Source organism: Caretta caretta, chromosome 1 (assembly GCF_965140235.1).
Source record: "Caretta caretta isolate rCarCar2 chromosome 1, rCarCar1.hap1, whole genome shotgun sequence".
Taxonomy (NCBI): domain Eukaryota; kingdom Metazoa; phylum Chordata; order Testudines; family Cheloniidae; genus Caretta; species Caretta caretta.
Genome location: NC_134206.1, coordinates 59,182,978 through 59,209,919, shown reverse-complemented (window position 1 = coordinate 59,209,919; position 26,942 = coordinate 59,182,978). Strand labels below are relative to the sequence as shown.

General features: G+C 39.0%; 1 protein-coding gene across 1 annotated transcript; it reads left to right on the top strand.

The window, feature by feature from the left end:
- ITM2B (integral membrane protein 2B) lies at positions 1-24,095 on the top strand. The gene is made up of 6 exons (XM_048850211.2): positions 1-468; positions 13,036-13,164; positions 15,064-15,270; positions 17,750-17,860; positions 21,378-21,528; positions 22,635-24,095. The coding sequence occupies exons 1-6, from the start codon at positions 370-372 to the stop codon at positions 22,724-22,726; spliced, it is 789 nt and encodes a 262-aa protein (XP_048706168.1). The 5' UTR covers positions 1-369; the 3' UTR covers positions 22,727-24,095.
- Positions 24,096-26,942: the final 2,847 nt, after the last annotated feature.

Below are 26,942 nucleotides of genomic sequence, written 5' to 3'. Positions count from 1 at the left end.
CAAGCGGCCGAGCTGGGTGTCCGCGGTAAGCCCGGCGGCGGCAGGAATCCCAACCTGCGCTCCCGAAGCGGAGTTTGCTCTGTGTGACCCTGCAAGCCCGGAGCAAGGTTCCCGTGCAGGGCCGGCAGATCTCCGCTGCGCGGGCCCGCTCTTTGTGGGCCGGGCCCGGCAGCAAAGGACACCGCGACTCCCAGGCGCAGGCAGGCAGCCAGCCCAGCTGCCCCGTCCGCCCCGCCTCCTTTCTCCGCCCCCACGGGAGGCTCCGGCAGCGCCCTGCACCTCAGCGCTCGGACGGGACTGCGCGGGGAGCTGGTCCCAGCCTGAGGCGCCGCAGCCCCGAGCCTTCAACCCCTTTAACCCGCCGCCGCCATGGTGAAAGTGTCGTTTAACTCCGCCTTGGCGCAGAAGGAGGCCGCCAAGAAGGACGAGGAGAACAGCCAGGTGCTCATCCTGGGCCCGGACGCCAAGGTGAGCCGCGGGGCCGGGGGGGGAGTCCGCGGCCTGCTCCAGCTGCACGGGGTGGGGGAGGTGAGTGATCAATAATCGCAGTGCTCAGGGCCAGAAGGGGGCAAGTGGCTTTGTGCGGGGAGGGGTTAGCTAAAGCCCCGCTGGGAGCTGGAAGTGAGGGGGTAGGGTATTGAACGGGAGCTTTGCAGCCTGGGCTCCTTGCAAACAAATCCGCCTCAGGTTTATTGATGGGAGACGAGAGGCCTCCTGGGGAAAGACAAATAAGGTGACTGTCAACAGTGCATGTCCAAATGCAGGGAGGTAGAGCGAGGGGAGCTGCAAAGCTGGGGCCAGCAATCCCCTTGCCAGATCAGGCTTCTAAAATGGCTGACGTGAGAACAAGCTTTACAGCTCTGTTTCCCTGTACTTCGGGTTTTTTGTAGCCCGACAGCGCTTGGATTACGGCCAGCTTGGCTTTTTTTAATGCTACGTTCTTCTCCTTTTGTGGTGGCTAGTCTGGATCCGTCGCTGAAGTTCTCTAGGGGGGTAGGAGAGCACAGGGCTGCTGGCTTCTTGTTGTTTAGGAACAGCGTAGTTAGCCTTAGGAAAAAATACATTAGATTGAGTCCGTCCCTCTGCAAATGCAGCCTATACTAGCTCACGGGTGGAGAACGAATCTGATGTTAAACTACATTTGATCGTAGCCAAATGTCTCTTCTGCAGTAGGGCAAAAGTGACAAGGTTAGAGTGTCCTGTGTGTGTTTGAGCTGTTACAAAATATTAAAAGCTTGGGTGGAAAAACCACAAAGTTACCAGGAGTAATAAACACACTTAGTGTCCAGCAAGACACAGGATGAGACATTAATCCGACTGATGACAGTCAAATGAACTGTGTTGGAGCACATTGATACATTTGGAAAATTGCTTTAGGTGTTTACTCCTTTTTGATGATGGTGGAACTCTTATTGGAAATCTGATTACATTTCTGCTGTATTTTAATGCATCCGATGATGTGAGCTCACGAAAGCTTCTGCTCAAATAAATTTGTTAGTCTCTAAGGTGCCACAAGTCCTCCTTTTCTTTTTGCAAATACAGACTAACACGGCTGCTACTTTGAAACCTTAATTTCAGAGTTGGAGGGTTTGTGTCTGTCTGGGCTGAAACTTTGCACATGTTTAAAAAAACTAAAAACAAAATTGATAGAGACATTTAAAATTGCATATTGCACTTAATCATAAATATATTTAAGTTTTCATATGCTTTTTTAATCTTTTATGCATCACACATCCAAATTGTGTAGTTGGGTCTGTTGGACATATATACTGTTTGTCAATTTTCTAAACCTGTAGCTGTTTAAGAAAATATTTGGGGTACAAATTAAGGGCCAGTCTTTCTCAGGCAAAGCTTCAGAGGTGAAACCCTACCCTATTGAAGTCAATGGGAGTTTTCATGTTGACCAAGAGTTCATTCCTGTAGAGTTTAGTAGTTTCAACTGAATAAGGTACAGGATTAGAAATTAATTTTGCTCTGTTTATTACTGTTTTGCTTGTCTGGAAACAGAAAGGGCGAACATTTACTAAACAGATTAAAAGGTTGTCTAGTTTCACTGTAGCTACTTATAAGTTCCCCTGTATCCTCTGCTTGTTACCAGATGTACTGGCCAAAACCTGCCTGACCAGAGCTTAAAAAACAGCTTTAAAATAAAATGCTTGGAAACGATGCTGTGTACAGGCAATAATTCCAGCCACAAATGAGCATTTTTCAGGGATGGTGGGGCTTTGAATCTAACAGAAGTGTGTTCAGGACAGTTATCAGAACTGATCCCCCATTCTCAATGGCATGCCTCAAGGAATTCTCCTGAAATGGCCTTTTCAAGCATGTTTGTTTGAAAGCAAAAGTAAAAGAAATTCTAAGTAAAGTATATTTATCTGAGGTTTTGGGAGAGACAGTTGCCCAACTTCTCAATATTGAGATAAATGCTGTTTTGTAGCTGACCTCTCACAGGATCTAAGAACCACCACAAATTTCACCATCTTCCTCTTACACTCCTTCAACCTTGTCGTCTTTACTATAAACACAGCAACATACACATTAAAACATTACCAACCCAAACCATACCAAAACAAAAAACTACATGGGGCATACACAATTCTCTCTGGGGCGAGGATGAGAGAGAGAGTAAACCACACATGACAGATGTTAGTAACATTGTTTAATGCAGTGCTGGAAGGCGCTTAGTTACTAAGGAGATGAGGGTCTTATGAGAACATGTATATTAAGCACGTATTTCATAACATATTGAGCTTATATTGCAGGATAACAATAGGTCTAGAACCCAAGTACAGACCTAAAATATACGCTGCTGTACATTTTCACTTAAAAAGTCCTGGGAAACGTTCTGGTCTCAGGTTAAAAAAGAAAAAATAAGGGAAGGGAAAGTGGAAGAAGATTGGCAGAGATAAGCATGTGTAATTGCTTGATGAGCATTTTACCCCCCAGACTCCAAGGAGAGATGATAGCAAACCAGATGGTCTTCATGTACAAAGGTAGATCCTCTGGTATGACAGAAGCTGAAGCCAGGGGAAGTGGTAGTACACAAACGTGGCATAAAACTCCCTTGTGTATTGTCTTGCTCTGCTGCATGCCATCTTCATCACATTGTACTGGAGCAGCTCTCTACCTCAGCTGTATTTTATTGCAAGATCACCCTGGTGGTAATCCTCCCTGGGCTGATTAGGCAGGGTTTGCAGACAAAGTATGCTGGCGGTGTGGCACAGAACAGCCAAGGCGCACCTGAGGATCTGGCCAGTAACCTCTGAAGAAGGGAATGATGAGAAATGTAGTTGCAGGCCGTGGCAGAAGGGAGAGAGAGAGCATAAATTTCTATTTAAAATAACTTTTTATTGAACTTCTCTTACAGAAGAGATTCCATAGTGTAATGCTTGTACAATAATGTGCTTGAACTGGTTACATCAATAAATAAATAAATTTTTAATGAGTTAAAAGTACAAATCTCGGTATGTGCATAGTTATCTATCAAGATATTATTTTGGAATTGAAAAAATTACTCCCTACTTACAGTTGCTGGAGGCATTCTATTCGGAACCTCTGATTTAAGGACCACACTCTTCCGTTTGCACTGAAATTTCTCATGCTATAGTCTTAGCCAAAAGTCAGCATATTTTTAGTGCAGGTTCCCACACTACGCTTAATTCTCCCCCTTGCTCATGTATAGTACAATAGTATCTTTCATTACATGATTTTACCACAACCAAAGTGCAGAAAAAAGGTTTAAATATAATACAATGGACCTTTGGAAAGCCAGAGTTCTATTGGGATGCCTGAAGCCGTCCTATATTTGACAGAGCTTGCTCAGTAGAATAAGTCCCCACTAAAGGGTTCTGGATCCTCAGCAAACTTCAAAGTCTGTTGGTCAATTCCTTCAATACCAGACATCAACCTGGCTTCTTCAAGGCTGTAGGTGTTCATCAAATATGGCTTTATGTGGTGAAGTTATGAAGTCACACCTTGGTGGGTCATAGCCAGTCTTCGGTTAGCTTAGATTTGGTTAATCCTGTCTTTTACCTTAGAGCACTGTACTTCTAAGATTACAGATAAAGGTCCGTTGGCATTGTATACTATGTCATGATGCTTGTTTTGGTGTTGGAAAACTGAATTTACTCATTTTAAATATATAGGGCACTTTATGTAGCTACTTCTTATTCTGCAGAGATTTCCTTCTTTCCCCTGGTAGCATCGTTTTTGGTGGCGGCCTGGCAACTCTATTCCTGTCTGCAAAAGTTTTCTTTGTGGGGACTCTTTTGAGCTCTCTCCAAAGGGAGGGAGAAACCTTTGATAGGAGATTCTGCTACCTTTCCCCTGACAATGTAGATGGCTAAACTGGACAGCTTGTGCTTGCCTCAGGAGTATGATAGATTTGCCTGCTGTGTATTTTAGGGTGCCAGTACTAAAGAAGCATAGGAAAGAGAATTGTAGCAGGCTGATTTCTCTCTTCCTCTCCCACTGTTTTGGTGGGGATGTTACTGAACTTGTCCCGGACCTTAAAAGAAAATAACTAACCTTCCAGATAAGGTCCAAAGGATGTGCAAATGTCTCTTGCTTCCTTATTTGGCCATAGAGGTTTGTACGTCCTCGAATGTGTGCAGGAGGGAGAGGCAATAATGTTGACTTCTATATTAACAAAGTTTTTCTGCACGAGGAATCTTAGATTTATTTTAACTTGGAGATTCTTGGGAAAGGGAGTAGAGGGAAATGAGTGGCTAAGTTGCCACCCTTTGAGGTAAATTCTTGCATGGTCATCTGTACTACTGAATAAATAATATACCTCCTTAAAAACAACGTCATGATAGTCTTTGCACAGTTGCCTCCAAAGCTTCTTTGAGGATGTTGCCAACAACTGAGTGAACGATACACACAAAATAATTACAAATTAAAAGAAAAATAAAACTTGTTTCACTGGAACTCTACCAAAAACAATTGCTGTTAATGTTGGAGCTTGGAAACCTGGGATTCATTTCTTGAACTTTCTGACCTTGAGCTGGGAACATTGGTTGCAAATCTTTCTTCAAGCAGTAGAAATGAACATATGGGAGCAGAGGAGTTCTTGGAAATGGTCCATATCTCACTTCCTTTTGTGTTTCTCTCATTTTTAAATCTCTTCCTGACTTGAATGATAAATATGAAACTTTGCTATGGTGAAATACTGTTTCCCTCATTTCCAGTACATTGATATTTCATATTTTAAACAAGATATTTGTATCACACCACCACAATAATTACCTTGGCAGTTATTTATTTTGTGGCTGGTGAGACAATGTTGATGTCCATGAATGCCGTTTCAGGTTAAATCAATTCAGTACATGGATTGGGAGGATACATGGGCAGACAGAGAATTGTTTTACATAGACTATTTCTAAATATCTTCTCTGTTGTCAGATTAACAAACTGATACTTGGGTAAGTTTTTTTTCAAATGTATTTGGAGAACTTTTTTTTTGCATAAAATTGTCATATAAATAGTGTTCCCTTAAGTAGATAGGCCCTTACACTATACAGTGCTTAGAAAAATAACATGCCTTGTACTATAATGTGCCATTACAGGTGATGACATTAAAAATAATTTTGAAATTCATGTTTCTACAAATACGCACATATGTTCTATCACAGAGGTTTCAACCTGTGGTCCGCAGACCCCTGAGGGTCTGCAGATTCTCTTAAGATTACCAAAGGGGTCCACACCTCCATTTGAAATTTTTTAGGGATCTGAAAATTAAAAAAGGTTGAAAACCACCGATCTATATCATCCCTAAGAACACTTTTTGATGTGTATATATTTTTTCCTAATAAGCTCTAAAGAACTTTGTTTCAATGTAAGCATTATAAAACTATATAATGTATTCTGTAAATAGCAGAGCTGTTCAGAATCTGCAGTTGCTGTTCTGTGGGAAATTCTGACACTGGAAACCCTTTTTTGTTTTGAATCAGAGTGAAAATCTGAAATTTCTGGAATTTTTGTTTTGCAGGAAAACTTCAGTTTGAAACTATCAAATCATATCATTTTGATAATGTCAAAGCATAAATATGCATATCAACTATAATTTATGTTAAATATAGAATAGAAATAAAATTACTAGTTGAATATCATAAAAGTTGAAACAAATGAAGATGAAACACTTTTACTGTGTCAGTATGAAACATTTTTAATGTACTGAAATTAGAGAGTCAAAATTATTTACTTCGATTTTCATGTTGAAAAAGTTCTTCAAAATTGACATGTTCCTGTGAAACACTTTGATTTCAAAGAAACTTCATTTTCCAGTGGAAAACTGCTCTGTCAAAAAATTTTCAACCAAATCTTATAAACAGGTAAATATTTCACTATTTTCATGATTTTTTTTCTTTCCAATAGTACATCATTTGTTTGATATATTCCGGTGGTGCTTAGGATTTGGCTTTTCTGAGGAATGCTGTTGATATTTATTTTGGATCCAGTAATGTTTTTGATTACTCTTTGGAAATGTAATAAAGTAGCATTAATGGTACACTTGCAAGCTCTGTATATAATTGATATATAGTAGACAAGCAGTACAGACACTTAAATGTGTACAAAACCACTTTCTCTCCATATGTCTCAGCAGTGTTTTCTGTTGTAAAATTTTGCATTGCTAAGACTAATTTTTACTTCAATATGTATTACAATACTTGCAAGAACATTATGAAGTATTGTAATTAAAAACTAAACTACAATTGACAGAATAAATGCTGAAGTAAATTTTTTTCACTTGATGACTGGCAAAATTGTGTACATTGCATTGGATTATCTAGTCACAGGTGCAAATTCATAATACAACATTAATTTCCTTACCACTTACGTAGTGCTTTTTTATACTTAGTGTGAATTAATATGCTTTTAATTTATAGACTCAAAGCACTTTACAAAACTGTATATCATTCCCAATTTTACAGCTAGGGAAACCAAAACAGAAGAGAGAAATACCAAAGGCTTGATCCTGCACCACTGAAGTCAATGAAAGTTTTGCAACAGATACCGTGGGTATGACATCTGGTCCATGATCACACAGTGTGTCAGTGACAGACTCTGAAATAAGGTCCAGATCTCCTCAATCTCAGTGGACCATGCCACATCCAGTAGCAAGATTCCTCTGTCTAGCAGCCATACAAAATTTGCATGAAAAATTACCAACCAAGGGACAATAATTTACTTGCCCATCCCTTAACATGACAGTTACTCCTAGGGGAATTCTGCACCTAAAAATTCTGCAACAAAAAATTTCTGTGCACAATATTTTAAAATTCTGTATATTTTATTTGTCAAAATAACACTATATAATCACACCAGTTTCAATTATATTTGGTCATTTTATTTGAAAATACCTGTTAGCAAGTATGTCTGTATGCCACAGTGCCCTCTGGTGGGCAAAAGGTGGAAGTGCAGCAACATTTCGGCAGAAGCTTTTTTTTTTTTTGCACAAAAAATTAAAATATGCACAGCTCATTAATTATGCATGCAATCACATGGAATTCCCCCAGGAGCAGACTGAAATACTATACTGATATTTTGTTTGTTGCTCAAAACAGAAGTTGCTCACTCCAAGTGGTTGGACAAGCCGAATTTTGCAAAGCTGCTGTGTGTGATACTGTTTGGTTAATTCACATGTTCAACATTTGTAGCTGTAGAAAATCCTCTTGTTGTTTAGCAAAAGCATTAAAATAGCCACTACAATGAGCTCCTAAGGGGCTTGATTCTGCAGGGTGCTAAGCACTCTGGCCCTGATCTGGCAGAGCACTTGAGCATATGCTCAGCTTTGAACATATGAGCTGTCTCATTGCAATGAAGCCCTTTAGAAACTATCATAATAATTTATGTTAGAAGTGGAAGTTGATTAAATCTAAGCCCTTCAACCCAACTGTGTCTGATTTATGTGCAGATCAAAGGCAATATGTGACACTTTTGAAGCAGAAACATTTATAAAATGTATTTTAAATCTTATTTTTGTCTCCACCATAGCTACTTTTAAATATGGGTTAGTATCTTTTGGGTAGTTGCTTGCGGATCACAAAACTTGATGAATTCTTCATGGCACATCATGTTTGCTTTAGACAGGCTAACGCTCAGTTGAGTGTTCCTGTACAAATGGATGAAAATATATTTCTGTGGTGCATCCCTAATTTACTTAGAGAAATAAAGGCCTAATTGTAATAATTTCTGGAATGTGAGCTGGCTGGGTGTGTGCCTTAAGCGTGAAAGAAATTCAAGTGTTTACTATTTTAAACCAGTATGTTCTACTCTTGTAGAAAAATCCACAGGAGGGGAGGATTTACTTGTAAATCCCCATGAGATTATTCAATCTAGGGATATCTTTGTCTGAGTGCTCCTCCTAGGAGTTGTCCTCTTAGCATTTTGAAAAGTTACCCTAAATGTTAAATTGGTGCTGTTGAATCTTTATACTTATATTGGAACAAAATACAGAAACGGTAGAAGCTGAACTGAAAAGAGCAAGAGGGTATTTTGCACATTTCATCAAAGGAGTAACTGCAGATGTTTGTGGGGCTACAGATTATTACATTATTTTTCTTTTAACCTGTTCCCCAGAATAATTACTTACAAGTTACACCTGTCTATTATCAGTTCTAATAAGGGCTTCTCGGTCTTTTTCTGGAATTAAAAAGTGTTATGCACAATGGGCAATTTTGGTATCATTTGAACAACTCAAGAGAGCACTTTATAATTCCAGAAGGACACAGGCAAAGTGCAGCTTGACACCATCCACTGACCACAACAGGCAAAAGAATCTTTATTCAAATGAAACAACTATAATCTTGGTATAATTTATTCAGTGAGGCCAGGTCAAGCAAACTTCAGAGAACCTGGCAAGTAACCTCAGATCTCAAATGCATAATGAAAGAAACATTGTTATCTGTGTATAAAAGAGCTGTTCCACAGTATTCAGATTGTGGAATTCTGGATCTTTTAACTTAAACGCTGTAAAATTAGTATACAAATTAAAAGGAAGTAACATGAGCGCACACCTCTGTTTGACCCTTCTCCAAGGGAAGTGGGTTAGTCAAATCGCCACTGAGTCCCTTTCTGATCTTAGAATGATGAGTTCTTACAAAGGACAAATGCCAGGCTTATGCCAGTCTCCACTTAAAGCATTTTGCACCAAAGAAGATTATCCATATGGAGTTATCATAGCGTCAGGGACCCAACTGGGAATCAGAAGGGAAAGCCATACTGGGACAAAGATGAGATGTAACGGTGGAACGGCTAGGATTGATTGCTGCTGCCCCTAAAAGACAGGTAGGAAGAAAGGAGGGAGGCATATCCTTGGAGGCCTATATGCACCGAGAGATTATATGATGAATTTTGCCGGTGGAGACTCCCCAGTAGAAAGTCTCCCAAGAAGGGAAAGTTGAGGTGACAGACTGCAACCTCTGCCTCTCGAGTGACCCTGTGCAGGGCAACTACAGACCCCAGAATGGGTAATACTGACTTGGAATGATGTGTAGTCAGGACAGCTGGGGTATGCACTAATTTGGCACAGTCTTCATTAGTGGAGCTCCCCTCTAAAAGAATGCTTTCCTTTCAAAGCAGGAACCACCCAAGCAGAGGGTAGGCATCAGCAACACCATTTTGCATTCAAGGTCTATTGATTCCGAGGTGCAGGGATCTATTCTGGAATAGGGAGGTGCAATATGCTCTTGGGTCATTCTAGTTTAGAATAAACAGTATTGTGTTCCAGGAACTTGGTCATAGGGTAGCAACCAGTTAGTATTAGTATAATCTAGCATTGTGGGATTAATAATATTTATAGTTTTGGTTATGTATAATTTCAAGTGCTTCCATTTAAGACTTAACTGATGTACTTAATTATCCACTTCAGAAAGGGAAATTAGATCAATATTATTTATTAATTTAACAGAGAATCTTTTTCAGTGTTGCCTGATACTTGTGGTTTAGCTCTACTGAGATGTGATCTCATGTGCTATCCTAAATAATAAGCAAACTGTACTTGAAACTGTGCACTAAAATTGGCAACAGATTGTGAGCAGATTAGTGCTACAAGTCAATTCATACATATGAAATATCTTAGTATAGCATTGCTGGGCATGTATTCACAAATAATAATAATACATTGAAGGATTATGGGAATGTATTGAATGTTCAGTTTACATCTATCATTCATACATCAAAGCAAAAATATTTAGGTTAGGAATATTAATAACACCTGTTTTAACTTCACACCATCTTGGAAGCAGCAGTTTGAAAGTAATTTCAATCTATTTGGAGACTCTTTTGGTATATGAGAAATTAGTTTGTGGTCTAAGCCCAATTCCTAGGGGATAGGTGTACATAATGTAAAATCCTCCTCCACAGTTTTTTCATTGTTATATCAATTGAATTGAATAGCTATTTTTGAATAGTCTTTGTTTGCTATAGACAAGTGACTGTTCTCTCTCAACGCTGTTTGGATTTCCCCCCTACTCTCTTTAAAACAAACTTAAAACTATCAGTTTGTTTTGAGATAATTTAAAAATCAGGTCATGCTAAACTTTTTATGTAATATCCCTCTCTCTTTAGTGTTGAATCCTCATTTTCTGTCTGTTTTCCTTATTAATCTACAGCAATTTCCATGGCAGCATTTTTTAAAAAAAGTTGTATGTAGATGTCCTTCATAGTTTGAAAAGTCTTGGAATGTGAAATTACCTGCTAGTACAGGGACAATATAAAAATCCTTGCTTTACCTGACTTAGAGTTATAATTAAACACACTTGACTGAAGAATCCACAGTGAATCAGAAACTGACCTGAAACTTAATTAAATTACCATGGGTATGGTATTAAACTTCATCCTCAGCCTTTCACTTGAAGGAACAATGTCAGCTTAAAAATCATGTAGGTAATGAAAAAATCCTTAGATAATTAACAATTAAAACTGAAAGGATTTTTAAAATTGCTACCATCATTTCACTGTTCATGCTGTGGTGAATCAGTTTCATTTTTAATATAGTTTTCTAGCCACTTATACTTTCAGGGTCTTCTGCATTAGCACAGAGGTTACGGTGCTTACCTTGCAAACGCTGCCGGGGAATTTTTATCAGTTAAAAACTCTGCTTCAGTTAGAATTTGTTTATGCTTTCCATAGAAGCATTTGTATTTGTCTGGAAGGTATAATAAAAGCTTATGTTTACAACGCCTGCATTTCAGGTCAAGAGAATGCATCTTCCAGAAGCTCATAGTGTTCTGTATTTGGAACAAAAATCAATGATGTATCTAGCTGTAATAAATGGAAAACCTGCCAAAAGAAAGATGCACTTATTTTGCTTTTTGCAGCACTCTGCAAGTTAATATAAAAAACTTTTTTTTAACGAAGCATAAGCTGTAATTATTTTTGAAAAGTTTTGATCCTGTTAATTCTTCCAGTCTGCTGTTGTCAGCTGTCACCTTGCAGAAAAGTGAGTACGGAAGCTTGCCATATATTGTGGGTGACTGATTTGTACACCACTATTAAAGCAACATAGAGAATAGGTTACAATTAGAACTTTGATTTTTAAAAATTCAACATTTTATTTAGTTATTAAGTGCTATAACAGCTTGTTGTAATAATTGCACTGGGTTTTCCCAAAACAAACCCAAAAGCCATGAAAAGTATCTGCTGAAAGATAAGAGTATATCCATCACTCTAAAGCAAAACTTTTTCTTCCTCTTAGTGAAAGGGGTGTCTAGGGTTTTTCCACTTTTATTTTTCACCACTATTTTCTGTCTTCCTGATTGTCATGATTTCTTGTTGTCACCAGTAGGAATGGTATAATGAATTACTTTCCGCTGATGCAAACGCTGACATTTATCCGTCAGTATTACGGATTGGAAGGGGTTAGACTCTAGGAGTACACCTACACTGCAAAAAACCCCAACCCCCCCAGCAGAGAGTCTCGGGTCACAGTATGGCACTACAAATAGCCACGAGGATGTTCCTGCTCAGCTAAAACCTGGGGAGGTGGATGTTTCAGAGCCCAAGATCCAGACTGAGTGGGAACATCTACACAGCTATTTGTATAGCCATAGTGCGAGCCCGAGCCCGTAGACCTGGGTTCTGAGACTTGCTGCCACAGGTGTTTTTTGGCAGTGTAGATGTACCCTAAGAAACCAAGGGCAAAACCCTGCCTTCGTTTACCTGAATTATGCAGACGTGAGGGAAGTGAAGGGTGTTGATCATGTGATATAGACATAGGCGTCCTCCTGCAAGCACCAGCTCAGGATGGCTTGAGGAGGAAATGCATGATTCGGTACTCCTTACTACTGCTCCAAAGAAGAGCATTGTGTATCCCTCACATGTAGCACGATATGTACAGCGTGGGGCCTAACAATGCTCTGCTGTGCCTGTAGTATGCCAACTAGGGCAGTAGCCAGTTCCCTAGCTATTGCTCAAAAGAGTTCTAAGACGCACTCCCACTCTTACTGCTATGCCAGAGCAGAGGAGGGAGACTCCTTATTCCCTCTTCTTCACCTATCACAGTCGTATATCACGGGGACAGATATTGCCCTAAGCTTATTCTTCAAACCTCTTAAAGTGTACCATACTGAAGTGTGTCCTAATGCTTCTTCTCAATCCAGGTCCCTTACATGCTATTGTTTCACAAAAATTAGCCTAAAAATGGATACTTTTCTGGACACAACCTGTGAAAAGCTCAGCTATGAGAGAAATGATGCTTCAGATGACTTCACCATTCCTGAACCTTTCCCATGACTTCTCAGCTTGTATGCTTTTGACATTAGTAACCAGTTGATGGGTCAGCCCAGGAAAATGGCAGTAAGAGGTTGCAGCATTTATAGCTGTTTTTATCTCCTCATAATCTCACCAGAGGTGGTGTTGCTGTGAACCTTAACATGGAATAAGTTTTAAAGTATTTTTTCCAAATGTGAAATAAAATTACCCAATATTTTCTAGTGGTGCTGGAAACGTTTGCACTAAATAGACAGGTACATCCACAATCTTTTGTGGATTTTGGAATGTTATGTTGACAATTTCCCTTTGATATGTTTCTAGGACCCTGAAGCTGTGGTGCCCGTTGGACAGAGGAGAGCTTGGTGTTGGTGTATGTGCTTTGGAGTAGCTTTTATGCTTGCTGGTGTGATACTTGGTGGTGCCTATCTGTACAAATATTTTGCATTCCAGGTAAGCCAAATACATTTTTGTGTAGTAAAGGACTTTCATTTTTCTCCCTGTATGCCCTGTGTTTAGTAGAGAGTGAGCAAGAGAGTGCTACTGGTTCTCTCTCTATTCACATTTATTGTTTAAGAGCTGAATGTACAGCTTTTTCAGAAGTTATTTTCAGTCCTCCTCCTTTGGTAGGTCAGTTGGGAATTCATGAAGAGTGGTGCCTTTGGCAGTTTCACTCTGGGATAAATTACTCTCCTCCTCATATAACCAGATTCAGAGGGAATGTGTAAGGTGGTGTCAGACTCTTTGGGCCAGATTATCTCTCCCACAGGAAAAACTCGGAGAGAGACTTCTGGGATAGGAAATTTCCACAGAATTCTCTCCTACCGTTCAGTTGGGGTGAACGGTTTGCCCTCACCCCCCTGTGGAGTAGGTTGAGCAAGCCCCTAAACCTGGGATCTGCAGGAAACCAGAGCTCTCTGCAACTCTGCATTGGCTCTGACTTCCTGGCAGTGCAGTTCCATTGGAGCTCTGCTACAAGGGACTTCCCTGTGACTTCATAGGGATTCTGTGGAAATTATGATAATACAGACCCTGAATGTCATGGGGCTGGTGGGGTAGCTAATGTGTCAGTCTGGCTAGTATCCAATTCCTCCCCACTCCCGAAACCGACTCCAGCCATGTGGAACGTACTATGTTGGGCCAAGGGTGGGAAATAGTGCCATGGCGGCAGCTGATGTACCTCCTCTCTATTTGTGGGAGGGGAAAGACCTGTGTGGAGGGTTCCCAGAAAAATCCCATTCCCTGACAGCCTGATTTCCAGACACCTGGTGCTTTAGACCATTTACGTCCATTTGCTAATGTCTACAGGAGTCTAAACTGATCAAACAGCACAGAGGAGCTGGAGGAGTCTAATTAAACTTAAACTTCTTATACCTTTCTGGTTTGTTCTTGCTGTTCTGTTCTGGATCTTCACTTTCTCTGTGAATTTTACCAACTTAGACGTTATCAGACTCGGTGGATGAAATTCAAAGTGGTGTAAGCTATATTTTGGTTACCAGGAGCAAGTCTAAGAGCTTGTCTGCACTACAGTGTTAGCCTGAGTTATCTACACCCAAGTTAACTCCTCTGGAGTGAGTCTAGCTCAGGTGAGAGCGGTCATATTGTAAATAAAATATGTAGTTGACAGGCTACAGCTTGTGAGTGAAGACAGTTGTAGTTTAAAACATCAGAAATGAATTCACTTTATAAACAAACTTAAAAAGTCTTAAATCTAGGAAACTTTCAAGATTATAAAGGACTTCCTGAACGTGTTTTGGATTGTCAGAATAAATGAATTAAACAGGATTTAGGCTAGACCATAAAACATAATCAAATATATTTAAGGACCTGATTATTGAATACTACAATTTGTAAGTACAAGTTTAGGCATGAAAACTTTTAAGTACCTTATTCTGCTCACAAATCATGGAATTAGAGGTATGCATGTCTTATTTGCACCTGCAGTAATTTGTTAGTGCAAATGGAAGACCAGGTTAAAAACCAGGTATGAAATCCTGACATCCTTGACGTCAGTGGAAAACTTCTGATTGACTTCAGAGGGGCCAGGATTTCACTCTAGGCCCTTAATCTCTTACTCAAACTATGTAGAAGACATGTGCTGTCTAAAATTGATCCAGTGTAGGCTTATGAATTAAATAAATTGGCTGAAAAAATGTAGTTTAGCTTGATGATGGGCAGTGTATGCTCAGGAGAAGTTTGAGAATGGAAGAGCCGTGTGGGTGGAGAGTAGAGCTTAAGGTGCTGTGATATCGCTATCTGAGGAAGCTTGCATAGTAGTTGGTCACATTTTAAATTTTTTATAAACTTGCTGAAATGTTGTTTGTTCTGGGATTGTTTTATTTTTTTTTTTAGCAAGGTGGTGTGTATTTCTGTGGAATAAAGTATATTGAAGATGACTTAACTCTGACTGAGCCTGATGCACATGCTCCAGCTGCTCGCTACCAGACAATTGAGCAAAACATTCAGATCCTTGAGGAGGAAGATGTTGAATTCATCAGCGTGCCTGTCCCAGAATTTGCTGACAGTGATCCAGCGGACATTGTTCATGATTTCCACCGGGTAAGGAGCGTCTGCTGAGAATCCTTGAAAGCATTAAAAAACAAAATTTCAGAATTTTATCAACTTAATCTGTGTGGTTTCTAATTATTTCAGTTATTTTTCTGGTGTGAAAGTGTGAGCTCTGCAGTATTTTGGTATTCAGAAACTGGAAGTAATTATTAAACCTGATGTACAGAGTGCACATTTGATGATGATCTTGCTGTTCTCCTGGTCTGTAACCCACCATTTATAAAGTGTTCTTGCTCATGAAAAGAGAGGGGAAAAAACCCAAACCCATCCATTTCCTTGTCATAATACAAGAACGTGAAGAAAATTTTAGTCTTATTGCTGAAGATACATGAAGCCAGATTGTGATAAGCAACAGTAGTGATGAATGTGGGGTGGAAGAAGCCTTCATTCCCTTGGACACCCATGTGCAGGGGCTAGTCATATTCACAGTCATTGTATTCACCTAGTGTTGTATTCATCCAGTAGTGCTTCAAAGGAAGCTAAGCATTCCAAAGGGGACAGTGGAAAGGCAAGGATAAAGCTGACTGGCTGTGGAGGGCAGTACATTCTGTATTCACTTTAAGGTGCATGGCAGCAGCCAGAGCCCCACCCTGGGCATTTGGGAGCTCTCAGGAGGCACTCTGCCTCCACTGCAGGCCACTCGCTGCTTTTAAAGGCATGACTGAGCACTACTGAAGTAGTTTTATCCTATCTTTTGTAAATAAGTATCTTTGTTATACATCTGAATAGTACAGTTTTTGCAAGACATCTCTGTAATGCTACAGTTTTCTCTCAGTGATCATAGTTAACGTTGAAAAAACCCATTTTCATTCTCTCCGCTTTCTGAAAATTATGCCATTATGCGTAAATAATCCATGCCTGGTTTCACTGAAATGTGACTCTTGCTGCTGCTGAAAGCCTGAGGAAAAACTGTTGAGCTATTTTTGTGTTATGCAAGGCTGAAAAAAAGAACACTTTCCTACTGTGTAAAATCATTGCCACTCTCTTTTTTTGTATGAACTCAAACATGTTTAAACATGAAGTTAATAGTTAGGCAAAATGAGCACTAACATTCAGAAGTAAGTTTGGGAAAACCATTGTTTAAATAATGTGATTAGAAAAAATTATTTTTAAATATATTCAGTCAACATTTAAGATTTACAGCAGAGCTTCTTTCACATCATACGTCACACTTTCTCTACCTAGCATGACAGAAATAAAGGCTGGCACCTCATATACCAAAGTGAGGTCTGACCTACAAAGCCGATTTCAATTCTGTGTAATATTAATGTTGCATAGCTAAATAAAATAAAAATAGGAAAGACAAAGGTATTTCCCACAACAATGATAACTTGGTCATAATGCAGATCCTACACAGATGTGATCCCATGGTGAGAGGAGCCTTAGAAATATTATAGGTGATAAATATATTTTGTAGTATGCATTTAAGGCCTAATCCAATGTCCACTGAAGACAATAGAAAGATTTCTAATGATTTCATTAGGCGTTGGATCAGGCTCTAAGAAACGTGAAGACGTATGAGAAAAAACAGCAATAGAAAATAAAATGCAATGTGACCGTAAGAACCTCACGTTTTGTACTTCATTATTCTTAAGCCTTAATGCTTTGTTAACTTGAGGTCCCATGCTGCAAACTCTTGCTATAAGCAAAGTACTTACTCCTTTGGCAGTTAGACTAGTCATAGTAATAATCATTATGATCAATAGTGTTTGCAGGATTGGGGCCCTTAGTTCTTCGTATTTAATATGTTACTCTCAAAAAATGTTGGATGTTGCAAGACTGAACACTTGAACATAATATATTTCCCTTCCTTAGCAAAAACAGTTTAGTTAATGGTGCCTCAAGACCTTTCAGTCTAGTTCAAGGGTCTATTAGAGTTATAGTTTAATAAACAATTACAAATATTACCCTTGGATAATCCAGAGATCATACATTAGTGGTTTAAAATTTATATTCTGCAAGTTTGACACTTTTTTGTTTTTTTGAGGTTTCCCAAGTATATCAGTAAACTAGCATTTCAACTGCACAGTATTTTGGAAGAATAAAATATTTTTATGTATAGCATCTGATATTTTCTATTGTGCGTTCTCTTCCAGTCATGTTTCATTGTGAATTCTGAAAGGGAGATTTATACTTTCAGATTTCTCCCTGAAATTTTAAAATACAAGCAACAAGATTAAAAAATACTGCACTTAACCTCCGACAACTCAGATGCACTCAAAAGTCTGAACTACCTAGTACCAATGGACTTGCAGAAATCTCTGTTCTAGCTAACCTGATATTAGGATTGCCTTTTATCTCTGTATCCCACCACCAAACTCAATAAATTAGAGCACACCTTCTAACTAACAGTACTGTAACTTACAGGAAGAACAAGTATATGACAATAATTGAGCACAATATTTACACAGTTTTGCTAACCCTAGAATTATTAAAATGATTTTGATTAGAGTATGCATTTCTTCACCAGAGACTCACAGCCTACCTCGACCTTAGCTTGGATAAGTGCTATGTGATTCCTCTGAACACTTCAGTTGTTATGCCACCAAAAAATTTCTTGGAGTTGCTGATCAACATAAAGGTATGGTTGAATTGCAGGTGGCTTTGTTATATATAATAAAGAGAAACATGTTCATATTATTTTCACAAGTCCTGGAGTTCATACGTGCAAAGTGCTTTCGAAAAGTTAACTCCTCACTAAAGAACTTAAATCTTCAGAAGAGTTCAGTTTTAAAGGAATTATTGATTTAGGAATAGACAAAGATGTCATTCTTTGGTGAGATTACATGTTTGTGTGATTACAGGTACCTGCAGAGATGTAGTGTACATAGACTTTTATGAGGCGTTTGACTTAATACTGCATGACCGTCTGATTAAATAATTAGCACTATACAGTATTGATAAAGCACATGTTAAATGGATTAAGAATAAGCTGACAGACAGATCTCAAAAAGTAGTTGTCAATGGGGAATCTTTGAATGGGGGTGTTTCAAGGGGGGTTTCTGCAAAGATCAGTACTAGGTCTGATGCTAGTCAACATTTTCATCAATGATCTGGAAACAAATATAAATTCATCGCTAATAAAATCTGCGGATGACATAAAGATTGGCAGACTGGTAAATAATGATGAGGGCAAGGCAATCACACAAAGCGATCTGGTCCGCTTGGTAAGCTGGGCCCATTCAAACAAAAAGAGTTTTAATACAGCTAAATGCAGTTATACATTTAGAACAAGGAATGCAATCTAGAACTACAGAATGGGGGACTGCATCCTGGAAAGCAACTCAATATAAGATCCTAGTGTAAAGATGTGGGGGGAAAAAGGGATAATGCAATCCTTGGATGTATAAACAGAGGAGTAGGAGTAGAGAGGTGATTTTATTTCTGGGCATGGCATTGGTGAGGCTCATTCTGAGATACTCTATACAGTTCTAGTCTTCACATTTTAAAAAAGATGTTGAAAAATTGGAGAGAATGCAAAAAAGAGCTCCCACTCCCTCCCCCCCACCCCAAAAAAAATTATTCAAGGGCTGGAGAAAAGTTCCTTCCACTGAAAGAAGTAAGGAACGAAAGAAGACTGAGAGGTGTCTTGATTACAGTTAGACTTGGAAGGATTAGATTTTTATCAGTAAACATCGATTTCAGCACACACACAAACTAACAAAACTATTTCCATCAATGATAATCAAAATTTTCAGATAGGCATAGTAAGAAAACTACTGCTTGAAAACCTATTAGAATCTGATTTAAGGATATTTACTTTGTATATTTTTACACGTGATGTTGACAATTTGTGTTTTAACAGTTATAAATATTTGAATCAACACCTATTGTCATTAAATAATTATTGTCGGACACTCCCCTAATTTCCCACAGCTGTGAAAATTTAAATAGATAAAAATAAAAAAAATCTTAAAAAAAACTTTAGATATTGTCTGTCAAAATTATAAATAAATAAACATAGAATTTTGCTTAGCCTAATTAAAATATATAAGTAAATACTTGGTACTACAGGGCTCTTTAACTTAGTGGAGAAAACCTAATGAGAACCAATGGCTGGAAGTTAAAGCCATACAAATTCAAAATAAGACAAAAATTTTTAACAATGAGGGTGATTAACTATTGGAACAAAATACCAAAGAAGGTGATGGATTCTTCATCTTTTGATCTCTTCAAGTGAAGACTAGATGCCTTTCTGAAAGATCTACTTTAGCCAACCACAAATTGGTGGGATCAGTACAGGGATAAAACTGTGTGAAACTTAATGGCTTGTGATATACTGGACGTCCAACTAGATGATCTGATAGTCCCTTTTGGCTTTAAACTCTATGATTCTACGTGTATGGACAAATATGCTGCAAGAATAATTTATAGCTATGATTTTCCCCATCTGTAGTATGCAATTAAAGCACTTAAGTGGGAGTGTATAATTTCCTTTAACTACAGTAGAGAGCAATCTGTTTTTCTTACATTTTATGTTCTTTTAGATTGCAGTTTGAAATATGGTGTGCTTTTAATAAGCAATGTCTTTACTGTAACAATCTTTATCTTCTTTCTGTGGAAAACAAAACTGTTTTTTCACCTGAACTTGGAAGGTCTTTTAACTTGTAAATTATTTGTTTAAATAACAAGGCTTTTCATTGTTTAATGAATTACAAGGTCAGCTGAAAAAAACAATTCACCTATGTTTGCCTCTTTAGATGTGGTCAAGAATATGTCTACATTTCAGAGTAAATATTATATAATCACTATCTTTGTGCTAAAAAGAACAGCTCTTAATCAGCTTGTTTAAACATGCTGCTTGGACCGAAAAAACATTGTTGTCCTTAATCTCTGGTTTGTAATTGAAACTTGTACATGGCTCATTGAAAATAAAAATAAAAATCTTTAGCCAGCTACACTACATTCTATGCTAATGTAATTTTCTGGATGAAGTGCAGCAGTTTCTTTGGATTCCAAGGTGCTTTTTAAAAGTAGCTTAAGTGTTTGAACTCACAAGTGAAAAATAGATTAAAGACTCCCTCTTCATTAGTGTCAGAAATAGGAATTATACTAAATGGAATCTCTTTCTATGCAGTCACATTTTAGAAAGACTGATTTATTTGTGGATAACATTTTAATAAAGTCAACTTTTAATAAAGTTGCCAATTTTTGTTTCTGTGAATATTCAACTCTGACAGAAGGACACAATAGGGCCTGATTGTACGCTCTTTTAAATCAATGGCAAAACTCTTGTGGACTCCAGATGGACGAGGAATGGGGCCCTAGATCTGTTTTCTGAACCAGCTTTCTGAACTGTTGTCGGCAGAGTTTTTGCTGGTGGTCTCTGGAGAGCTCAATATTCACATTAGTTGGGCTTTCCTTATGTTCTGGTAATGGCTTTACAATCAGCAAACATAGAGGAAAAAATACTTTCTGATATATTTTCATTTAATCAATTCGTATAGTTGGCGCAGAGATGTTATTTGATTGTCCTGTGGACCATCTCTCCTCCCATTCAGTCCATTAAGTTGTGGCCTGTGCTATGAAAATGTTTGGGATCCCCCTATTTTAAACTTAACAGAATGCAGAAGGATAGTAGTAAACTACTGATCCCTGAGACCTGCATCAATCAGCAAGATATTACTAACCTCTTGCACATCTCTGCAGTCTTTACTTGGACAAAGCTCCGATTGACTCCCTAGTAAATGATAGTGTTTGGTGAGTAAGGACTGCAAGATTTGGCCCACAGTAACAAACCTTAATTGGAGAAAATTTGCTTCTCTTATGCCAAAAAAACTGATATAGATTTAATTATTGTAATGGAAGAACACTATGCGTCAGTGTCTCCTGCTATGAAAATGTTGTGACATTTTATATGATTACTTTATTATCTCTTAAATATCTGCACTAAAATGCAGTCACATTCTTGATGTTTAAAAGAAAATTCTATATGTACTACATATTTTGAAAGTCTGCAAAACTGCAAATCCTGATTTGTATAGAACTGTTGCTGTTGGAGATTATATAAAATTGATTTGAATGCTCTTGTGTGTACTAAGTAGAAGAATGAATGATTGCACTTCCAATAATGAGCTGTTGCCTTTTTGTTAATGTAGGCTGGAACATACTTGCCTCAGTCCTATCTGATTCATGAACAGATGGTTGTTACTGATCGCATTGAAAATGTGGATCAGTTGGGGTCCTTTATTTATCGCCTGTGCCGTGGCAAGGAAACCTATAAACTACAGCGCAAAGAAATCATGAAAGGTAAAGTCTCTTGAGAATGTTACCTCGTGTTGATGGAAATGTTAATGTTTCTAGTCAATAAATAGCTGGATATGTTGAAGACAGTACCTCTCAGATTAAAATTTAGAGTGGTCTTGCTGTCATTGGCTCCTTGAAGCTCCTGAGTGTTTGCACAGAGACTAGCATGATGGGATCTGGAGCATGAATGCAATATAAAATGACCTTTTTCCCCATTAATTTTTCTTTAAATTCTCATTGAATCTCTTCTCCCCCCCCCCCCCCCACTTGACAAGGATTTTTAAGAAAATGAAAATTTTCTCAGAGTTTTAGTTGAAAAACCATTTTGTGTTGAAAAAGTATTTTGGCAGAAGATTTTCAGTCAGCTGCAATATAAATAATACAAAGCGAACAATAGTGGCCTTTACCATCAGTAACTATAACTGTCAGAATGGTTAACCACGTACACACTTTAAGGTTCAATGTTTCATATGTAGAAAGGATGGTCTTATTGTCAAAGGACAGAATTGAAAGTTTATTAATTTGTCCTAGGTGTTTTGTGCAAACTTGGCCATGTCACTTAACTGCTCTGTGCCTCCTAATCTGCATCTATAAAATAGGAATAATGCTTGTCTAGCTCACCGGGATCTTGTAAAACTTATATTATTTGTCTGTGGAAAGATCTTTGACAATCTCAGATTCAAGAGTCTAGAGAAGCGAAGTATTATAATTTTTGTTTAGCATTTGTTTAGTGCCGAAGGAGAAGTTTACAAGCATACACAGAACTAAGTTAATTGAGTAATTTACTCAGATTGCTGACTGTATTTGGGAAGGTGGCAGATGGGGAAAAATAAACTATTTTGTAAAAATGATTGCAAACAATCTTTTTAAAAGCAAAAACACTTTAATTGATCCCGTGATAAATAAGGGACACAAGTAAATAATAGATCACTAAAATGTTGATAAATGTGGTATTCCTCTATTTGCTTCCAATTTGGAAGTGAATTGAGAGGAACCTCTGGTACCTTATTACAGTAAATGGACTAATACTTTAATTCTTCTTAATATGCATCACTCTCTCTCATTTGTCATCCCTCCCTCTCTTCCCCATTTCCCCAAACTCTCAACAGGAATTCAAAAGCGTGAAGCCAAAAATTGCCGAAAGATTCGACACTTTGAGAATTGGTTTGCTATAGAAACGCTCATTTGTGAACAGTATTGAAGAATATTACTGTAACAGAAGACTGAAAGATTACAGTATGATCCCACTTTGTATTGTGTGCAGTGATTATTTTTTAAAATCTTCTTTTACGTAAGTAGTGGACAGGGCTTTATTGCTGAACATCTTAAACACTTTTCATCTCATGATAAATTTTTAAATATGTTTTAGGGTTTTTTCTTATTTTCAGGTGTGGTGCCCTTTTTATATTTGAATAGCAATTGTATAAAGTCTTAGTTACTAGTGCATTCCATGTGATGAATCTTGAATACTATGAGAAAGATAAAGTCTCTGAAATATCTGCCAGTTTTAATTAAGTAAAATTGAAAAGAATTATTAATCTGGAGAAAAATATGTACAGATGGACTGAAAGAACTACTTCTAACTGTAATACTCTAAGCTATATAGTTTGTTACAGCATATAGATAAACATATAATTCAATTTCCCCTCACTAAAATGGGCAATTTTTTTTTAAATATTGTCATATTTACCTATTCAGATTGATTTCCGACTTGATGTTTTAATATGGCAAGGGTCTGCTGTACTATCTTTTAGAAAATGTAAGGAAATTAAGCAGTAACTTGTTACTAACTTTTATATAATCCGTGTACGTGCAATGGAAAATAAATCTTACAGACCTGTTTGTCTAAAAGTCTTGTTGGGTTCTCTTTTGCTATAATTAATTTAGGAAAAAATTAATGCTTGTTCCTGTTAGGTTGGGTTTGCTTTCATATGTTCTGTAATCACATGAATCCATGTTGGTTCCAAAATAGAGTTTTATGCCCAGGTGACTTATAGATTTATTTTCCCACTCTTTTATTTCTCCTGGAGTTGTAAATAACTTCCATTCAAAACTGGTTTTCCTAAGGGGGTTCCCGCCATTTCTAAGTGGTTTCCCAGGCCAGTGTATATAAAGCTGCCCGAACGTGGCTTCAGGGCTGTCCATCTGAATGGCAGCCAGGGACAGTCATGGATCATGGGTCTTATCTACAGGCATCTATTCATCTTCAGGATAGAAGGTCTAGGGATTTTCCTCTAACAGCTTCCTCACCTGTAAGAAAAGAAGAAGGAGAAGATACCATACCTTTGTCATCATCCATCGCTGTTCTCTGAATGCATTATCTGCTTTATCCCATGGTCTCAAGAAACATCTAGGGACTCCTCGGAGATCCTCTCCAAAGGCTTATCATTAGCCAGAAGATTGAGCACCTGCCATCGCTTCGATCTGGGAAGAAGGTTTTTATACATCTGTTTATAGGGTTAAGTTGGAGATAATAACTGTATTGTGTCAGTTTGCTGTTTGTTCCCCTTCTTGTTTGTCCCACCTTTGTTATAAACCCTTCAATACACTTTATTTGATTTTTATCTTTATTGCTTGACTCCTCATTATTTAGGGTGGGAAGGCCCTCTTTGCATGAGGAAGGGGTCCTACCAGATGACAGATGCTGGACAGGGAGGCCGAACCTAGGGAGACAGGAAGCATAAAGGTCTCTTGCTCGCGCGCTCTCTCACACACACACACACACACTCTCCTCCTTTGCCCCCTCTAACAATTGGCAATCGCGGCAGGACCTCTCTTTAGGGTTTCCTTTCTTTGAGAGGTCCTGTGTTTCGTTTTAATTTGCAATACAGCGATTAATCTTGGCCCATTGGCCCGGGATGGGATCGAGAGTGGGTGGCTATCCACCAGGAACCGTGTCTCCATACCTGATGGCTGGGGAATACTGGACACAGTTTCCATGTGAAGCCATTTCTGAAGGAGTGGGGGGTGGGAGGGGTAACCATACCCTCTTTCCCATTTTTATTCGGGTCTAAGGAAAATCCTGCTGTCAGGAGTCAGGGCAACGGACAATAGTGAGTCCTACCCTGACCATGTTCTGGAAGCCCCTGCGGATCAGCTAGTGACAGGACAAGAGTGCCGTCACGGGGAAGCGTCGGCCATATTGTTGGCAAGGCGTCTTCTTTTCTGAAGGTGGGCTGGCAGCCAATCACAGACAGTAGAGCAGGGAGGGCAACAGCCCGTAAGACCTACTCAGGACTGCTGTGAGGCATTCCACAGCCAGGGAGCTATCTTCATTGGTAGCCTCGGTACTGGCAACTTTTACCTTTTGGATTTTAAATACAGACCCTAAATATATATATAGAGAGAGAGAGCTGAGGGTAAGCAGTTCTTAGGTACAGCATGGATTGAGTTTCAGCATGAGAGGATGGGAGAGCAAGCACAATAAAAATTCAGTGGATCATGGCCTTGAGTTATCTGGGAAAGGTCGTAAGCCCTGGAAGCAGGGGTCCATATCTGGAGTGGACTCCCTAGAAACATTTAACACCTTGTGGAAGAGAGATTCCATTTGTAAGCCCCTCCTGAAAAAAAGTGAGCGGTGAAGTGCCCTTCTCTATGGACTAGCTGTGGTAAGCAAGGAGCTCCACCAGCAAGTCACCTTACTAAAAAAGGAAAAAGACCAAGTCCAAGAGGGAAAACAACAGGCAGACCAATTAGCTCAGCAGCAACTAACAGACCTGTTAGCAGAGAAGTCAAGAGGGACATCATTGACTCTCCAAATCTCCCAACTGGAGACCCAGATTAGGGAGATAAGTGAAAAATCCTCAGCTGCAGAGAAAGTAGCTGAAGTAAGGGCTTTAGAGTGACAAGAAGCCCAAGCTGTAATCAGACAGGTAATGAAAGAAGTGCATAAGCACAAAACCTCCCAAGTTAATCATGTGGAATGTCAGCACCACATTGGCAAGCTCCAGAAGGAGCTGCAGCTGGAAAAAGGAATAAAAAGAGCTACTTGTAGTGATCCCCTTGCTGCCTACCATGCAGAAGGGGAAGACACAGACACAGAGGTTGAGGATCTTCCTCCCAGATACAGCAGGGAGACTTCTAAACAGGCAATGCCTTCAGCCCCAGAGGAGTACATACAGGGGGCAGATGCCCACCAAAACCTCCCTCAGGCCCCTGTGGTAACATCAGTGACGCAGTATGAAGGTACCAATCACCCACCAACTGTAAAACGAGAAAGTAAAGCCTTAACCCCAGAACAAGCGTGGGGCTCTGGGTAAACAGTTTGGGAAGTGTGATAAAGAGAATGTGTTAGACTGGTTAACAAAAGCTTCTGCAACACCTAATTGGACTCATGAGGATTTTGTTATCTTGTTAAGGGAATGTATGTCACCTGACGATTTTGCAAATGTTCCTTATGATGTGTTAACTAATGGGATAATGGTCAAGTTATTTCATATAGAGAACTCTATCGTATATTCTACCCTAATGAAAATGTGATTGGTCGGGCTTATGCTGAAAAACAAAGGAATGATGAAAGACCTGAGAAACATTTCCTCAAGAAAAAATTATTATTTTGTATGGCAGGTGTGGGAGTGGATATAGGAGGTATTTGTCAGCTACGACACCCCGGAACTGTGGGAATTATACTTACAGGGATTGAACCCTGGTATAAGGCTGGCATTGGGCCATGTAAACACCCACCAGACTAACCTGAGATATCTGGAGGGGAGATTAAAAGAAATCTATGAATTGCAGCAAATGACCAATCCAAATGTAAGAGTGAAAAAGCAAGTAGCCGCTTTAAATGGTAATAAAGAAAGAGAGAAATCCCAACAGTTTAAGAAGCAGGTGAACCAGGACAAATACATGTTTAGAGGTAGCTGTGAGGAGATGAAAATCATGAAAAGAGTGTTGGCACGGAGGCTAGCCAAATATGAGCTTGAAGATCTGCTGAGGAACTTTTTAAAAGACTAACCAAACATGAATCTAAGTAGCCAACCACATCAGTGGTTGCTTCCTCAGCAGGAACTTCTTTGGAAAGCCCATACGGAGGGTGCGGGGATCCCCAAGGCACTGGCATGGTGGCACCCTGATTAATGATCGTGGGGGCATCCCACTGTGAACATCTTAGTGAAAGGGGATTTCAGCTGCATAACACAGAGTCTTGGTGAATACTGGGGCCTCCACCAGCCTCCTCTGTATAAAAGGACATGACAAAAGGAACTTTCCAATTAAAGAGATTAGATCATTAGTCTCTTATAACGGGAAGGAGCGTCTAACTACTTTCACTGAGGAACTAACATGCATATTGGGACCTTTAAGATCAAAGGAATCATTTGGTCTGCAAAACCTAGATGATCAAGGAATAATGGGTATCGATTTATTAAGGAAATTTGGGGTGATCATGGACTTACCACATAAGGCACTGTGCAAGG

Excerpts from the sequence above, each read along its gene's own strand:
- ITM2B (XM_048850211.2), top strand. The coding sequence starts at position 370 with ATGGTGAAAGTGTCGTTTAACTCCGCCTTGGCGCAGAAGGAGGCCGCC. Across the intron at positions 469-13,035 it reads TCCTGGGCCCGGACGCCAAG|GACCCTGAAGCTGTGGTGCC; the intron begins GTGAGCCGCGGG and ends ATATGTTTCTAG. Across the intron at positions 13,165-15,063 it reads ACAAATATTTTGCATTCCAG|CAAGGTGGTGTGTATTTCTG; the intron begins GTAAGCCAAATA and ends TTTTTTTTTTAG.